An 18,318-nucleotide genomic window follows, 5' to 3' on the forward strand; every position below is an offset into this window, starting at 1 on the left:
ATTATATGTTTATGTATGCTATTATGCTATTATGACCCCTGTTATAATAAGAACCTAAACATATAACATATAAACATATTTATACAGCAGTTCGTTCCGGTCCACTAATTTGATTGGTCGAGTGCAGTTCCAAGAGTGCCTATATGTCCTATAAACTCACTGGGATGTTTCACTGTGTCTATCACTCTGCTCACTTGTGTTACTAAAGTAGTGTTATTAACATTATCAACTGATATAAGAGGCATAGGTTTCAGGAATATAACTTTTGGCTTAAAATATGACAACTCATCAGTTGAGAATGAAAAAGAAGAAGCGACACCAATTTTACTCAAAGCACCTATAACAGGAATGTACAAATCAGTGTGAGCTTTGCTAGCGAGCTAGTCGATGCATTATAAAGTGAAGAACTTTGTGCTAGCGGAGCAAAAATAAACTGGAAATATTGTATCCAAAATGTCATTCATATCAAATACTCAGTATTAATTTCTTGTTTACAAAGCTGTTGTATAAACACAAGCCTGCAGGGTGAGTGCCGATTATAACTGCACCTTTGCTCATCTGATATTGCTTGAATACAATATAAACATATAAAAGAAAACATATCTGATTTGTCAGCATTTACATTTTTGTATAGAATAAATGTAGGTTTTCTTCATGTATTATTGCTACTTTTGATATGACATGTGCAAAAGGTTTTTGATTCATAGAATTAACAGCAACAGCCAATATCTTTCATTAACGAACCTGTAATAGTAGACTGGAGAGATATTTAGGGTTAAGCTGCATAACTGCAGTGTGTAGGGCCAAGTTGCATTTAGTAAATTTTGATCTTCAGCTGTATTTTCTACTTTAAGTGAGATGGCCATATCACACAACTTACATACTAAACCCCTGTAATTAAAATCTTACGTAAACTTATGTCATAAACATCCCACAAACTTGATTAATGTCATTAATTGTCAGTAGCAAACATTTTGGATTATTTCTGATTCTGTTTTAGTGACTTTTTGGCACTATAATGTTTTGTTGATTAGTCTTTAGGTAGAAAAATTAAAGTTTGAATATTCAGATTTTTTAAATGTCCCTTGAATTTGGCTGAAATTTCCTTTCAATTTAAGTTATGAAAATCTTGAGAATTTCTAATATTTAATAGGTGACCCATTGATCTTTTGCTTTAACCTGAAATGCTATAGTGTTAACTTTCACTCTCATTTTCATCCGATTTCTCAATGGTGCAAAAGAGCTAAACAAAGAAACAAACATTGCAAAGTTGCACTGCAAACAGAAGACAGTAAAATAATAAAGAATCACATAACATGACAAAGCAAATGATTAGTGAGAATGGCGAAGCTTTTCCAGTTTAGAAATTGGGCAAACATTACATGTGTCCATTAAAGAAAATAGACACATCAGATCTTGGAAGTGCTGAGTGGACGTTTTACAGGCAGCTCCTGCATAAAAGAAAATAAAATGATACTTCATTTAATCCAATCCTACATGCACATGTTAACCACAGACATTCTATGCAATACCAAAGTGATCTGTTTAACACCCTGTGGTGGCCAGCTTGAACTTGAACTTGAAATGGAAACTAGAATTCATAGTCTAATCATCCAGTTCTCATGATAAGATCTGGTAATTATGAAACATTTAACATGTTCAGCTCTTCACACTTTGTAGTCTTTACCGGACTGGATGTTTGTTTATCTAATTTCCCTGAGGCAGAGGTGTTGTCTCGTCTGCCTTTCGGTTCTTTCCCTTTAGCATTAGGGTATCCTATAAAAAGTCTGACCCACTCATACCCCCCGTTCCAGCTTTGATATCCAGTAGCAGCTGGTCCAGCTCTGTATCAGCACAAATTCTGACCTTTCTATCTCTCTACACATACTACAACAGTGAATAATAAAGGTTATATAGCTTTATATTTGTTTAGTATTTTACTGATAATTTGCTTCGTACACTGTTTATTTTTCTGAATGCTAGATATGCCCCTAAATAAAGAATTTAAACATATTTGCTCCCTTCCTCTAAATGTCAATTAATAACCATTTGTCATCTTAGACCCACAATGCTGTTCTGAATAAAGAAAAGGCAGTCATGTTTGGATATTTGCCATTCGCAGAGGTTGAAATACAACCTCTAAATAAGAGGGCTCCTGCAGTCATGGCTGAGTTACTCCACTATGAATAGACACCTACTACAATTTACAACAGTGAATATAAACAGGGAAGTCCCACTATTTTAAATTCCTTTATAACTTGTGAAGGTCAACATAATTATCCTATTTTTATTTAAATCTAAAATTAATGGTAATTATCAAATGTTAAATGTTATAAATAATACTCTGGAATGGTAATAAATGTATTTTTATAAGTATGACTTGAAAAACTATGATAATACTAAACTATAACAAAAAAGTAAAAAAATACATAAGTTTCCTTGTAATAAGGGTAATAGTATAGTAATAAAATAGTATGGTATATTAAAGTATAGTAAGATACAATATGTAGTATAACATACTATTTTATTAAAGTGTCATGTAGATTTACTACATGACACTACACCATATCTTTAGAAATATAAATTTTAGTATTTTTATAAAAAAATATAATATATAAATTGTAGTATAGTATAGTATAGTATAGTATAGTATAGTATAGTATAGTGTCATATAGTATAGTGCCATATGGTATAGTCATATACAGTATTATAGTATAGTGTCATATAGTATAGTATAGTATAGTACAGTGCCATATATATTATAGTATAGTATAATATAGTACTGAGTCATGTAGTATAGTATAGTATAGTGTAGTATAGTGTAGTATAGTGTCATATAGTATAGTGCCATATGGTATAGTCATATACAGTATTATAATATAGTGTCATATAGTATAGTATAGTATAGTATAGTGTAATATAGTCTTGTACAGTGTCATATCCAGTATTATAGTATAGTATAGTATAGTATAGTATAGTATAGTATAGTATAGTACAGTGCCATATATATTATAGTATAGTATAATATGGAGTCGTATAGTATAGTATAGTATAGTATAGTATAGTATAGTGACATTTATTATAGTATAATATAGTACTGAGTCATGTAGTATAGTATAGTATAGTATAGTATAGTATAGTATAGTACAGTACAGTATAGTATAGTATAGTACAGTATAATATGGAGTCATATATTATAGTATAGTATAGTATAGTACAGTGTCATATAGTGTAGTATAGTATAGTATAGTACAAATGATAATGGTATCACACCAAATACAGGGAAATGTACAGTATTCTGAGAATGAATAATTTTATTTGTATTTTATTTGTATTCCCTTATTGTACAAACACTAGATTTACTACATTACACTACACCATATCTTTAGAAATATAAATTTTAGTATTTTTATATAAAATATAATATATAAATTGTAGTATCGTATAGTATAGTATAGTATAGTATAGTATAGTATAGTATAGTGCCATATACACTATTATAGTATAGTATAGTATAGTATAGTATAGTATAGTATAGTATAGTATAGTATAGTATAGTGCTATATGGTATAGTCATATACAGTATTATAGTATAGTCTCATATAGTATAGTATAGTCTAGTATAGTATAGTATAATATAGTATAGTATAGTATAGTCTTGCACAGTGTCATATCAAGTATTATAGTACAGTATAGTATAGTATAGTATAGTATAGTACAGTGCCATATATATTATAGTATAGTATAATATGGAGTCATATAGTATAGTATAGTGTAGTATAGTATATAGTATAGTATAGTGTAGTATAGTATAGTATAGTGACATTTATTATAGTATAGTACTGAATCATGTAGTATAGTATAGTATAGTATAGTATAGTATAGTATAGTATAGTACAGTATAGTATAGTACAGTATAATATGGAGTCGTATAGTATAGTATAGTATAGTATAGTATAGTATAGTACAGTATAGTATCAGACAGTACAGTGTCATATAGTATAGTATAGTATAGTACAGAGTCATATAGTATAGTATAGTATAGTATAGTATAGTAGTATAGTATAGTATAGTATAGTACAAATGATAATGGTATCACACCAAATACAGGGAAATGTACAGTATTCTGAGAATGAATAATTTTATTTGTATTTTATTTGTATTCCCTTATTGTACAAACACTAGATTTACTACATTACACTACACCATATCTTTAGAAATATAAATTTTAGTATTTTTATATAAAATATAATATATAAATTGTAGTATCGTATAGTATAGTATAGTATAGTATAGTATAGTATAGTATAGTATAGTATAGTATAGTATAGTGCCATATACACTATTATAGTATAGTATAGTATAGTATAGTATAGTATAGTATAGTATAGTATAGTATAGTGCTATATGGTATAGTCATATACAGTATTATAGTATAGTCTCATATAGTATAGTCTAGTATAGTATAGTATAGTATAATATAGTATAGTATAGTATAGTATAGTCTTGCACAGTGTCATATCAAGTATTATAGTACAGTATAGTATAGTATAGTATAGTACAGTGCCATATATATTATAGTATAGTATAATATGGAGTCATATAGTATAGTATAGTGTAGTATAGTATAGTATAGTATAGTATAGTGTAGTATAGTATAGTATAGTATAGTGACATTTATTATAGTATAGTACTGAATCATGTAGTATAGTATAGTATAGTATAGTATAGTATAGTATAGTGTAGTATAGTTATAGTATAGTATAGTATAGTACAGTATAGTATAGTACAGTATAATATGGAGTCGTATAGTATAGTATAGTATAGTATAGTACAGTATAGTATCAGACAGTACAGTGTCATATAGTGTAGTATAGTATAGTAAGTCATATAGTATAGTATAGTATAGTATAATATAGTATAGTATAGTATAGTATAGTACAAATGATAATGGTATCACACCAAATACAGGAAAATGTACAGTATTCTGAGAATGAATTATTTTATTTGTATTTTATTTGTATTCCTTATTGTACAAACACTAGATTTACTACATTACACTACACCATATCTTTAGAAATATAAATTTTAGTATTTTTATATAAAATATAATATATAAATTGTAGTATCGTATAGTATAGTATATAGTATAGTATAGTATAGTATAGTATAGTATAGTATAGTATAGTGCCATATACACTATTATAGTATAGTATAGTATAGTATAGTATAGTATAGTATAGTATAGTATAGTATAGTATAGTGCTATATGGTATAGTCATATACAGTATTATAGTATAGTCTCATATAGTATAGTCTAGTATAGTATAGTATAGTATAATATAGTATAGTATAGTATAGTATAGTCTTGCACAGTGTCATATCAAGTATTATAGTACAGTATAGTATAGTATAGTATAGTACAGTGCCATATATTATAGTATAGTATAATATGGAGTCATATAGTATAGTATAGTGTAGTATAGTATAGTATAGTATAGTATAGTGTAGTATAGTATAGTATAGTGACATTTATTATAGTATAGTACTGAATCATGTAGTATAGTATAGTATAGTATAGTATAGTATAGTATAGTGTAGTATAGTTATAGTATAGTATAGTATAGTACAGTATAGTATAGTACAGTATAATATGGAGTCGTATAGTATAGTATAGTATAGTATAGTACAGTATAGTATCAGACAGTACAGTGTCATATAGTATAGTATAGTATAGCATAGTATAGTATAGCATAGTATAGTATAGTATAGTATAGTATAATATAGTATAGTATAGTATAGTATAGTATAGTACAAATGATAATGGTATCACACCAAATACAGGAAAATGTACAGTATTCTGAGAATGAATTATTTTATTTGTATTTTATTTGTATTTCCTTATTGTACAAACACTATAATTAAGTCTATGATCCATGTAAAGTGTCAGTTTGAATATACAAGGATATATACAAGTATATTTTGTAACATAACTTATATTAGTTTGCAGTGAGGAACATTCTCAGAGATTGTGCTCTAGGTCTATAAACTACATATACACTCTATATGTCTAACAACTGTATATACTATTCCCTAACCCCATAAAGTCCAATGACCAGTTGTTGGATCCACAATAAACAATCGCAGTCTGTTTTTTGGATATTTTTCTTATTTAGCTATAGTGTAGTTTGTGTACAATTCATAATGGGTTCATTTAGCAGCATGCTCTTCAATGCATTGCTTAATATAGAGCTGAAAATAAAGGGGTTAAACTGTTTTATTATTATTATTATTATTATTATTATTATTATTATTATTATTATTATTATTATTATTATTTAACTGGCCCATCCAGGTGTTGTGCATCATTAAGTGATTATTTAACTCAATCATGTACATAAAGCAGATTGGTCATCTTTTTATGGACTCTATATCTTATAGCATTGAGCAGAGATCATATACTGAGTGACTTAAATAAAGCTACCTGCTGATTGAAAACTAGTTTACAGAAGACGAAATGCAATGATAAACTTACACTGTAAGCGGCTGGACAGTTATCTGTGCTCCACCACAAAACTCATGGTGGTACCATCGAAGGAAGGAGGTGCGATGATCCTGGGTCCTTGCTGGGAGGTGATGCTGATGACAGGCACTTTGCTGTTGGCCAACCTGCCAGTGGTTACATGCTGAGCACCTGGATTTAACTGCAGAGATTTACCAGAAGGCATATAATAAGGGTTTTCCATGTAGGCTCCATCTCCTTGTTGCCCTGCTTGGGATTTGTCTCCCGCTTCCACCTCTGATTGCATAGAAAGCTGAGACTGAATGGTCCGGGTAGGAATCACTGTAGGGGCCATGTATCCTGGGTATAACATGTAGGTATGGCCATAGCCTCCAGGGCTAAGGGCAAGAGGGGAGATAGGCACAGGCACAGGTGTCATTGGGGGGTGTTGTGGCATGGGGACATCAACATACTGTCCTGTTTCTGGGTCATAAAGTCGTCTTGTGGTCGGTTGGACAGGAGTGTCAACCAAATAATAATTTCCAGTAGTGGGATCCAAGAGCATTTTTCTCTGTGTGGACTGAAAGTGGTCTGTGGGGACTGGAGATGGCTGCACTGTAGGAGAAAAACAAATGACCTGTGGATGTGCTGCATGCATTGCAATGGGCAGAGGGTGATGGTAGATTGTAGCAGTAGGGGTATCTGGGGAACGTGTCTCCATTACAGTATTTGAGTGTTGAAGGGGCTGATGGCTGTCTCCGTGGCTTCTGGTGCTGCTGCTATATAGCGAGTGAGATTTATGAGCTTCAGTGGCATACGGTTTGACAGGTATGGTTATGTAATTCTCTGAATCAACTGAAGACGTAAACTGAACTGGGGCAAATCCAGCCTTATTGGATTTGCCTGCACTGCTGCTTGACTTTTCTTTCTTTTCTGTGCCTGGCTTTGACTGAGTAATATTTAAAGACTCTGGAATCTTTTGAGACTTTTGGTTCTTTACAGCTATAGAACTAACAGATGCTGAGGATCTGACATGCATCTGTGGGGCCTTTACTGAACTTGTTGTGACAGGCATTACAGATTTCTGGCTAGAAATGTCCTTATTAGAAGTTCCACCAAGATGCATCACAGTTTTAGTGTCCTTTTGTTTGTCATGGATGACAGGAGTGTGCAATGATTTGAACGATTCCTTCTCTTCCTTTCGTTTTGAGGGCTGTCTGGCATTTATCTTATCTGGGTTTGAGAATGAGTCTCGTCTCATGGTCAGTGACAAAGAACTATCAATCTCCTGGTCTTGCTCATGACCAACGTGATGCTCACCACTCAGGTATGAAAGCACATGGCTGTCAGTTATTGGTTGTGGGTCGGATTTCCTCTTCCATTCATTTTTGTCAAACACATAAAGCTGTTCCATTGTTTTAACAGCAGCCTGAAGTTTCTCCAGAGCAGCCATCTTTGGATCAGCCTTTTTCTCACCTGGATCACATGCTTTCTCCTGCCTTTTTGATGTGTTTTTTGTCTCAGTTATTAACTCAGGGCTTTCTTCTCGCTTTATGTCAGCTAAATGCACATGGTCACTGCTTGTTTGTGCCGACCCTGTATTAATGTCATCCTCATAGAGCTGAGGTTGTGATCCATCAGCCTCTAAGATATCCTCGACCAATCCATGGTCCGAGCAATCAAGGATTATTTCGGATTGCTTTGCATTGCTGTTTGTATTCACTGACTGACACTTAATAACAATAGGGGGGAGGCTTGTTGTGGGATTCCGATATGCATTCTGTTTGGACGGCTTGTTCTCCGTGTCCGCGCTGTTGTTGTCCAAAGATACAAAGTGATACGAGCTTTTAACCAGCTTGCGCACGTCTCTAACCTGGTGTATTGGCGCCTGCAGCTTCGCCTTGTCTCGAACATCTCGAACTGTGAAGTGTGGGATTTTGTCCGACGAGTCTCCCTTCAGTGCAGCACTGAGCGTTTGGTATTTCGACTCGTCGCTTGATTTGATCAGCGTGCCCGCGGTGCAGCAGCCGGTATTAGGAGCGAGGAGCTTAGCGATGCTGAACGGGTCGCTCCGGTTCTCTCGCGTACTCCGTAAACTTATCTTAATTTCCGGCGATTTTGCCTTCGCAGTTTGAGCTGTGTCTGATACATGCAGAGTGTTCATGCTCCTCTCTTCTCGGTTATCATGCGCGCTCGGCTCAGGCTCACCGGACACGAGTTGGATGCTTGGCACAAATAAGCGCGACATTTTTGTCAGTTTGCTGCTCGTCGTGTCTGTCTGCTCGTTTTTGCGCTCGGTCTGAACCTCGAGCTCTTCGTCCCTCCAGCTTCTGAAAGCGCTATTTTGGCTCCTAATCAGTGCACCTCTGGACGCGTCTGCAGCTCCTTTTTTAGCGTTGAATGCCGCGCAGTATTGGGACTCCAAATTAGTTTCCGATGCGAGAGCGACAGTTTGTTCGGGGCGCTCACTGTCCTTGGCATCGCACGACCCGCTGTCCATGATGTCTCCGAGTTCATCCAGGCACACGATACTCAAGTCGGAGCTGGTCTCGGAGAGTTTCGAGCTTTGCCTTTGGAATCCGATGGACGCAGCTTTGTCGCGGGACGCATCCTGCTCCAGGATCTCTCCTCGCTCCATCTTGCGCTCCTGCTCAAACTGCATTTTCTTCGAAATGACATTTTTCAGTATGCTCGAAGCAAATATGGATTTCTTGTGCACGTCCTCCATGGCTTCTTCTGAATTGCACGGTGCTTTGCTGTGCGCCTTTTGTCGAGGGTTTGTAACCTCATCTGCGGAATGTGATCCTCCCGTGGTTCGGGCGGATTTCACGCGCCTTTCGTTTGCAGGCGGACCCGCTTTCAGGTTGCAGCGAAAATTCAGCGTCTCAGTGAGCCTTATTACCCCGCTCGGACCCTCTCCATTTTTGCTTATGAGCTCAATTTTTTTGGAGGTCGACGCGTTTTTGGGGTTCACCAGATTGCCGTTCAGGGCAAATATCTCGACTGGGGGCGCCCTTCTACTGGTCAGTGTTAATCCCGTTATCCCTTTACTCTCCCTCCTTTTTGCCATCTGGAAATTAGAAGAGGCATTTTGATGGGCGACTATATTGTGACCGCCTCCTTTGGACATGTTCACGTTGCCATACTTTAGATCAACAAGTGCTGACCACCTGTTCAGCCCTTTGCTGCGCTCTGAAGCTGAGGACTCGCTGGAGGTGCTGAAGTTAATAGCATTGAGATATGGGTAGGCCAGACTTTTGAAAGCTCTGGCCGTGAGATTGCGCACTTCCTTGTCGGCATCATCCAACTCACTAACAGCGCTGGATGTGCCGCTCGAGTAACCTGTAACATCTTTGCCTTTAAATTTGCTGCCAAAGTGCAAACGACCAGGCAGTGCAATCAAACACTTTGCGCCATCGCACACCTTTTCCCCCTTCGTGTCTTTCAAAGTACAGCGTCTTAAATCTCCAGCGTGTTGATGATGGTGGTCTCCATCCTTTTCTTGGACGTTGCTAGGCTTGTTTATAGCTCTGGAAGTGGCTTTGATTGACAGGTGAATGTGGCCGTTGCTTTTGCCTTGGCACTCGGGCACTTTCTTGTCTGAGATCTTAAAATCCTCGTCGTTTCCCCCCTGTGCTCCCGTGTGTCCGTCGCTGTCAACAGACGCGTAATCCACGAACGAATAAACCTGGTGGTCGTCATCGACGTCCCAAGTGGATGCTGTTTCGAAGTCGCAGTCCACTTCGTGGTCGAGCTCGGAAAGCTGAATTTCGTGCGTGGTGATGTAGTGAGCCTCGTCGTCCGCTAATTCGTGTACGCAGTAATCCGCTAGTACCAAACTCACTTCGTCATCCGAGTCGCTTCTCTCGCTGAGATCCAAATCCGTGCGCGTTAAATCCCCACCGTCAAGCAATTTGGTCTCCTTTTCCTCGAGACAGTCTGTGAGTTTTCTCTGACTGACAAGTTCTCCTTTAGAAAAGCCAGCTGTTTTGATTTCTGTTGCTCCCTCTGTTCTGCTCTTCTCCCAGCATTCCAGATTAACACATTTGCGCGTCAGTCTGGGCAGATGTTCCACCGAAGGAAACCGGACGCACTGGAGAGGGTCCTTCTGGCCGGTAAAACTTACTTGTACCGCTTTCGCCTCGCCCAGTTTTAACTCGAGCAACTCGTCTAAATCTACATAATTCGAGTCCTTTGGAGTCGCCACGACGCGTAAAACTTTGTTGGAGAGCGCGCAATGCGCGTTTCCGCCGTAGATCAGCGCCTTCTCTGATGCTGCCATTATTTTGTGTGTAAATGTTTGTTATTTAATTTTGCTTTATTAAAATTAGAGACACTATTCCCCAGGAAGCCCTACTGCTCGCCCCTGTTGTACAGTCCTAGTGGAGTTGTCACTCTGCATAGATTTTCCTCCCCACAGTTGTCAGCGTGGCGCTCCAGACTCTCATTTCAGATGGTGACACGAGCAGAACAGACATTCCAGAGCCAAGCAGAGGGACCTCAAATCTATACAAACAATTTTTTTTTTTTTTTTTTTTTGCTAGATATAGGCCTAATGTCATGCACTAACTTAACACTTTTATGTAAGCTGTCCTGGCGCTTCACTTCCATTACGTATTCTGCTACGCTGACCACCTGCCTTTAATACGCATATCTACAAATATAGAGACGGTGACGAAATGCGAAAACGGCTATTTAAAACTAGGATGTTGTGTTCAGCGTGTTTTGTTACATCCTGCGGACAAGGCCGAATCCCCGACACAACACTGTTTTGGGCTAAAAAAAGAAGCCTTGACTAGCTGCTGGTTCAGAACGCTTCAGTAATAATAAAATACCAAAAGTAAACGTCTCTGCAAGAAAACGTGACCTAATGGAGAAAATAGTGCCAGTCTAAACGTAGCGCTGCAGCATGGCAACACGAGGAGATTTGTGTTCAGTTAAAGGCTCAGAGCATCTTTTTTTATAATCTACTAAATAAAAAAAATGGACCAAGCACCATAATATTAAGCTTTTCATGCCTTTATAACAAATTACTGGACGGGAAATTAACAAGGATTAATCAAACAAAATAATCAATCCTGGTTTTGATCTTAATGTGGCAGATAACTAAATAGATATTTTTGGAACTCTTTTACACCCACACATGTGGCACAGCTTTCATTATTGCATTTCTTTCGATCACTTACTGAACAATTATTTGACCATTAAAGGCCATTAAAAGCTTACGATTTTGCCACTTTTGGCATGGCTTTTTTTTCTATAATATTAAGTTAAATACTTAGGATTTCAAATAAGCCTGAATGATTGAGTGATTTGCTGAATGTTTAGGTTTTTATATCAGAATGTTACATTTGTTTTAAAATTGTAATACGTAGTTTTGTTTATTCTATTAGAGTATCTTCTAGAAGTGAAACACATGATTCTTAATGATTTTAAGCGAAAACCGGTGATTTTTTCACAAAGAATTTCAGCACCACAAGCGTGGACAGCTCCTCAGACGCAAACAAAAGGTTTATAATGTCTCAAAAGGAGATTTAAAAATATGCTAAAGCATGCTGGTGTATTGAGCATTTTCTCCCTGAAAAATTGTATATGTAATAATTGATAATTACTGGATACGATCATCTGCATAATGCATAATTCCTTTTACATTGTACCCAAAAACCAAGGACCATATGTTGTCATATTAAAGCTACACTATATCCAAAATGGTACAAAAGATTCTACTATACAAATACCCGAGTTACAAAGAAAGACAGTTTTTGGCAGTGAAAGAGAACGAAAAAGTAAAATCAAAAGAAATAAACTAAACATATTTACTGATTAAATGAAATATTTTATAGAATGTATATTTGGATAATAGATACAATTTATTTTTTCTTTGTCACGAAAAAGTTTCTCTTCACTACTGTTTGCAAAATGTTTCTCATTGCCTGATACATCTACAAATACACCTACACGTTTTAGTATATTAGTGAATTAAGTTGAAATAAAACCAACCTGTAGTTGACTCTATGCAGGAGTAAAGTGTAGATTTTCACATAAAACATACACACCTTTATTTATGATGACAGCTACCATGTTATAAACTGTTAAGCGGCAAACAATAAGAGTTAAATTACCACCCTGTGGTAATAAATTAACACTAATACAGATGAATGTAACACTGAGGATTTGTTGGCAATGCTGAACATAAACCATGAAAGTAGTACAGAGAAAGACCACTAGTTTAATAAGAAAATATATTGCAATTGTTCTCTCCACTGACACATAAGCTTTACAGTAGATTAGTGAGGCACTCAAAAGGCAGTGTAAGTTCACCATTTACTTGCGTTGCCACATTATTAAGTCTGCCGAATGTTAAGCCGGTCATGTACAGTAACACAGTAAGTCATCTTGCATTACCAGTATCCATAAGTAGCACCTGCTTTGCATTTACATTTAGATTAACAGTTTTACACAGTGTCACACTTGACTCTTTACCAGGTATCTTTATTTACCAGGTATCTTTATTATAGAAATGATTTTAGTCTATCTGTTTATTGAAATTGGAAAATGTTAAATTTAAAGATTCTAAATCTTTCTTATGTGCATCTTTGTATCTGCCAGGTCTAATAACTTATTAAATCTGTTTAATGAGTTCATAGAGACTGCACACAGACCATTCTAGGGTCTCTGTTTAGATGTGGAGGTCTATTTGTTTGAGCAAACCAGTGCCTTAGCTACTGGATAATTATGTAAGACTGTTATAACAGTGAAACCACAGGCCTAAGCAGAACAGCTGGTACTGTAAGCTTTAGCAATCCATTAATCTAATTAGCAAGTTATACATTTACCGTAACAGGAGTTTAGGTTAAAATTGTTGAGCTTCATAAACAATATAAGCCTGTGCAGTTTTGATTAATATCAGTTTGCTTTGTATGCTGTATTGTGTGTGAGGGTTGTATGTTAGAATTGGGAACAGTTGGCCTACTGGAGACTTAAGATATGCAAGTGCTATTAGACTCTCATATCCAAACAGCAACAGCTGCAGATTTTTATAAATGTGAGATGCCCATTGCCAAGACGTGTGGGGCTTAAATTTTTTGGCTTGTATGTCTGCTTAATACCATGGAAATTCCACACTAGTGTTGGTATAGTGCCATTTCTCACTTAGACCTAGTTTTTTCTAACAATAACCCTTCTGTTGGTTTATCTTTAAACATAATTATTGTTGTTGGGTTTTTGTTATTATTGTAAGAATTGTGCGTGGATACTAAAGTGAGTTTATTTCTCTAATAGCATTCACGGACACCGACGAGCTCTTCTTTCCAACTTTATTCTTTTTTCCAAAAATTCCCGTGCTCCTCTGCTCACCCCCCAAACGCACCTGCTCACTCGCATCCTCCTTTCGAAATCCAAGTTTATCCAGAAATACACTATTTTCAGTGTCAAAATACAAAGTACGTTATTTCCTAAATACAAAGCAACCTTTACATTTAATCCACATACATTTTCATTCTTACATTATTATTATTATTATTATTATTATTATTATTATTATTATTATTATTATTATTATTATTATCAACAACAACTGTTTTTTATCATCTGTTATTGATGATCAACCAATATATTAAAATTCAAAGCATATTATGAGTGTGCAGTGTAAGTCTGATAATTAGTTAAAACTCTTCACTCCTACTGGTACTGTTTGAACACCTCTTTATTAGTGTTACTGTATGGCAAATACATCATGTCTAACAATGAAAATCTTAGTAATAGATAGATAGATTTGGAAATGAAATGATTACTTCTACTGACAATTTTATGTTTGTATGTTTAGATGTATATTCGGTAATTAAAGAGTTAAAACAGAACCACTTTGTCCTAGTCTGGGTCGCAGTGGATCCAGAGCCTATCCCAGGAACACTGTGTATGAGACGGAAATACAAGACTGCAATTAAAATTCTTTACAGTAATCCTGCTAGCTATATGTCATCCTGTATAATACAGTTCTGCACTTTATTTAGAAAATAGAGTACAGGGTGTTAATACAAAAATTTCTGCCACCAGTAACTTACTGTAAAGTTACACTGTTGTTTTTTATAGTGTGTAAAAATCACCTAGTAAACCTGTCACCTGGTGTGGTGAAACATCTCAATAAAATTTAGAGCACACTCACATCTTCATTGGTTTACTAGTCAGATGCCTCCTTGATAAATTTATATGTTCTATATAAAAATTCAGTAAAATAATAAGCTTTTTTTCTTTTCTCCTTGAATTAATGCAATATATGTACTCAAAGTACTCGAAGCCATGAGGCAACTTCTATCTGTACTTTTTATCTTGAACATTAGCTGTTGGACCGAGATTGAGCCTCGACAGGGGCTTTCCAGGCTTGAAAGGTGAGCCGAGCTCTGGTGTCAGTGAGGAGAGCTTAGCGCAGGCAGACTGTCTGCATCGATTTAGTTCAACTGAGTTCAAGCCAAATGAGTTCTGACAAAGTCTGAGCAACTTTGAAACACTTGTCCTTTTGTAGTATTGTGTCATGTAGTCTTGTGGCACAATACATTTTACTTTTTGAATTAAGGATAATAACATAACAATTAAATATATTTAAGTTTAAAATTTTGCCAATATGAATATGTTCAACATTGTATGGAAATCTTTTGCTGTTTTGCTGTTTAAAAACTTTTGCTGTTTGTATTAATAATAAAAAATGCACAGGTTTATCTGTTTTTGTACATGACACCATTAAGCATAATTGTGCTGTACACAAACCTAGTACAATAAAAGCATTCATTGTCCATACATTCACAAGCCTCTATCTCAGTCTGGCCAGTGTTGCAGTGTAGAAAATTGATTGCAGAAATGCCATAGATGAAAATTTAATTACTCAGTGGTTTTAAAAGGAAGAAATGAAAATGAACCAATATGGATTATAAAATGTTCAGTATTCAGGAAGTTATTTTACTTTATTTCTTTTTCAAAGAAGTCTCACTTTGTTGCCTATTAAGTATGACCTCTGAAACAGATCCGAGTTTAAAAGATTGAGAAAGAGTTTAATATGTTGGATTTAAAGTATTGGCAATAACCTTCCATTGTTCAGGAGAAAATAATTTTAAATATATCTCAATATTTATATATTGAGATGCTCAATATTGTATTTCTAGAATGCATTTTTGTTTTTTTGTTGAGGAGAATTGACCATTTTAACAAAATAACACATCTTTCTAATAGAATCAGAAGCAACCGGGAACCAGTCCAAACATTGCTATCAAGCATTTCATTCACAGCACTAAGATGAACTCGGATTTTTGCTTGGTCTATATTTATATGTTGTCCCGAGCACTCAGAGTGCTATGGTGGAGCAGAAATCCTTCCTGAAAAAGTCAATAATCAAAGCAAATCTACCCTGTCATGTATTCAAGTACAGAATGTTGTAATGATCCAGGGAACGTTTTCACATAATCACAACTCATGGCATACTGCATATATATTAAGTGTATAGTTTTCTTTTTTCCCACCTGCATCATGTGTCTGGTATTTGATGGTAAAACAGAAATACTAGACAGGCTGGTAGTGTCGTGTTTAATAGCTATATAACAACTGTTAGACACAGAGTCTACTGTAGCTGGAAGGCTTTACACCAGATTTACATCGTTATTTTGTTTATAAGGTTAATGTTGTCCACAACGGTGTCAAAGCCCATAAAATTAATGTAATTAAGAGAAAAAAAAATCAGTGTGAAAACAACCTGTGATTTCTCCGGTGCATTCATGTACATTTAAAAACAAAATGACATGAGGACATTTTTTATAGCATTCATGATTATTGACAAAAGCAAAACTGCACAGAAACTACAAAGCAATTTTTCCTCGGTTCAGAAATTGCTTATGAAGTGAAACTTACACGTGATATTTTTTGTAGAACAAGTAGTTTTTTTCTTGTTGTAGTTTTTTCATTACTTTTTCCTTCTTATATTTTTATATCACACTTTTTCATGTGTTATTTTTATATACATAATTGTTCACATATGTATACATTGCATATACATATAAAGCACCATGGACAAAAGTTTTGGGACGCCTGACTTTTCCATCTATATGTGGTTCTTCCCTAAACTGTTACCTCAAAGAAGACACACAATTGTAAAGGGTGTCTTTGAATGGAGTAGCTGAAAACTTTCCCTTCACTTAAAGTAGGAGACTCAAACCTGTTCCAGAATGACAATACCCCTGTGCATAAGGCCAGCTTTGTGAAGACATGGTTTTTGTGGTTTCGAATCGAAGTTCATGAGTGGCCTGCTAAAGAGTGCTGACATCAACCCAAATGAACCCCTTTGAGATTAATTGAAATGCTGACTGCTCCTTAGGCCTCCTCACACTACATCAGGATCCTTGGTTTACTTTGTGGCTGAATGAGCGCAAATCTCCACAAGCACACTGTAAAAGCTAGTGGAACATCTTCCCAAAAGAGTGAAGGATATTATTACAGGAAATAGGGACAAAATGTGGAATGGGATGTTTAAAATGCACATACAAATGTTATGTTCAGGCATTCACAAGCTTTTGTCTATATAGTGTATTTATCATACAGTGTATCAAATATGAAATTGCATTGTCTTGTGACACATTATTTAGCCGCAAGAGCTCATGTGTACTTGCAGCTGTCATACTGGTAGCAGGCCAGTGTATGTTAGCAACAATAGCTAAAATAGGTGTGTGCTTTTGTCCGATCATAGGATATGATGAATTGTCATTAAAACGTTCAGAAATGCCAGGCTTGCCACTGCAGTCCATTGTGAAGTGATGAACCCTTAGGCAAGGTGCCTTGAATGACCGCCATATTTGTTTTCACTAGTTCCAAACTTAAGTGATAAAAAACAGCAATAGATAATGTTCAAATATAGAAGCTGAAATGCAAACTAAATGCTGTGATATACGTTCTTATTAGAAGGAGAGTACAAAATAAAACATCCGTCCACTAGAGGGTAGACAAGTACCAAAAGGTGTGAAGGAAACTCACTTGTCAGCTAAATGCCAAGTGACTAAGCATCTAACAAATAAGAGACAAAAGGAAGTGTGTGTCTTGTACAGCCGCTTAAAGAAAAACCTCTGAGCTTGATTGAGTCAAATGTTTGGGACTAATATGCAAAGCGTACGTATGTGATGAATGAAACTGAATTTGATCCAAATTGTTTCGCCATTTGTGTTACAGGGGAATCTGTCATGTATTAATGCACAGACCCCTGATTCCCTACCCACCATCCAGCCCATGCCTCAGGGCCACCTTGTTTCTTTTGTTTTGTGCACATACACAGAACCACCTTTGAATTAGCTTCTTTTACAGTGCAGTCTTTGAGGAGCCTCTGAACTTTGTGTGAACAGCCACCCAAGTAGACAAAACAGCTGTGTGTGCTGTGTTAACAAGGATCAACTGAATCCACTGGGGGGAAAAAAATCGAATCTCCTGGCTGACCTGCTCTCTGTGTGAGTGATGAGGGGCAGATTGCTTCAGCACAGGTGGAGACATTACTAGCAGTGAATGAGTTATCAGCACAAGTGTGAAGGATAGAGGAGAGTCTGCAGGTCTCAGCTTGATGACCGGTTTATTTGATGGTCTTTGTTTTTAGATACAGTTTTTTCTTTATTTGCAGATAGTTTTATGCACAAGTGTGGCAGGAAAGAAATGGTAAAGCTCATGTTAAAGGAAAATTCAACCCTGAACCATGTGCAGATTTGCATTCAGAATTAAAATGCAACCTTCAGTGGCGTCCAATTAGCTAAAAGAATCTTTCATCAATATGTTGGCGTATTTTCACATTGACTGAT

At 35.7% G+C, this 18,318-nt stretch overlaps 1 protein-coding gene across 1 annotated transcript; it reads right to left on the reverse strand.

Annotated features, from left to right (window-relative positions):
• Positions 1-853: 853 nt before the first annotated feature.
• c6h4orf54 (chromosome 6 C4orf54 homolog) lies at positions 854-11,444 on the reverse strand. The gene is made up of 2 exons (XM_046852047.1): positions 6,536-11,444; positions 854-1,451 (listed from the first exon to the last, which is right to left on the reverse strand). The coding sequence occupies exon 1, from the start codon at positions 10,782-10,784 to the stop codon at positions 6,555-6,557; it is 4,230 nt and encodes a 1,409-aa protein (XP_046708003.1). The 5' UTR covers positions 10,785-11,444; the 3' UTR covers positions 854-1,451; positions 6,536-6,554.
• Between the last annotated feature and the right edge of the window lie 6,874 nt (positions 11,445-18,318).

The sequence above is a fragment of the Silurus meridionalis genome, chromosome 6 (genome assembly GCF_014805685.1).
Source record: "Silurus meridionalis isolate SWU-2019-XX chromosome 6, ASM1480568v1, whole genome shotgun sequence".
Lineage (NCBI taxonomy): Eukaryota > Metazoa > Chordata > Actinopteri > Siluriformes > Siluridae > Silurus > Silurus meridionalis.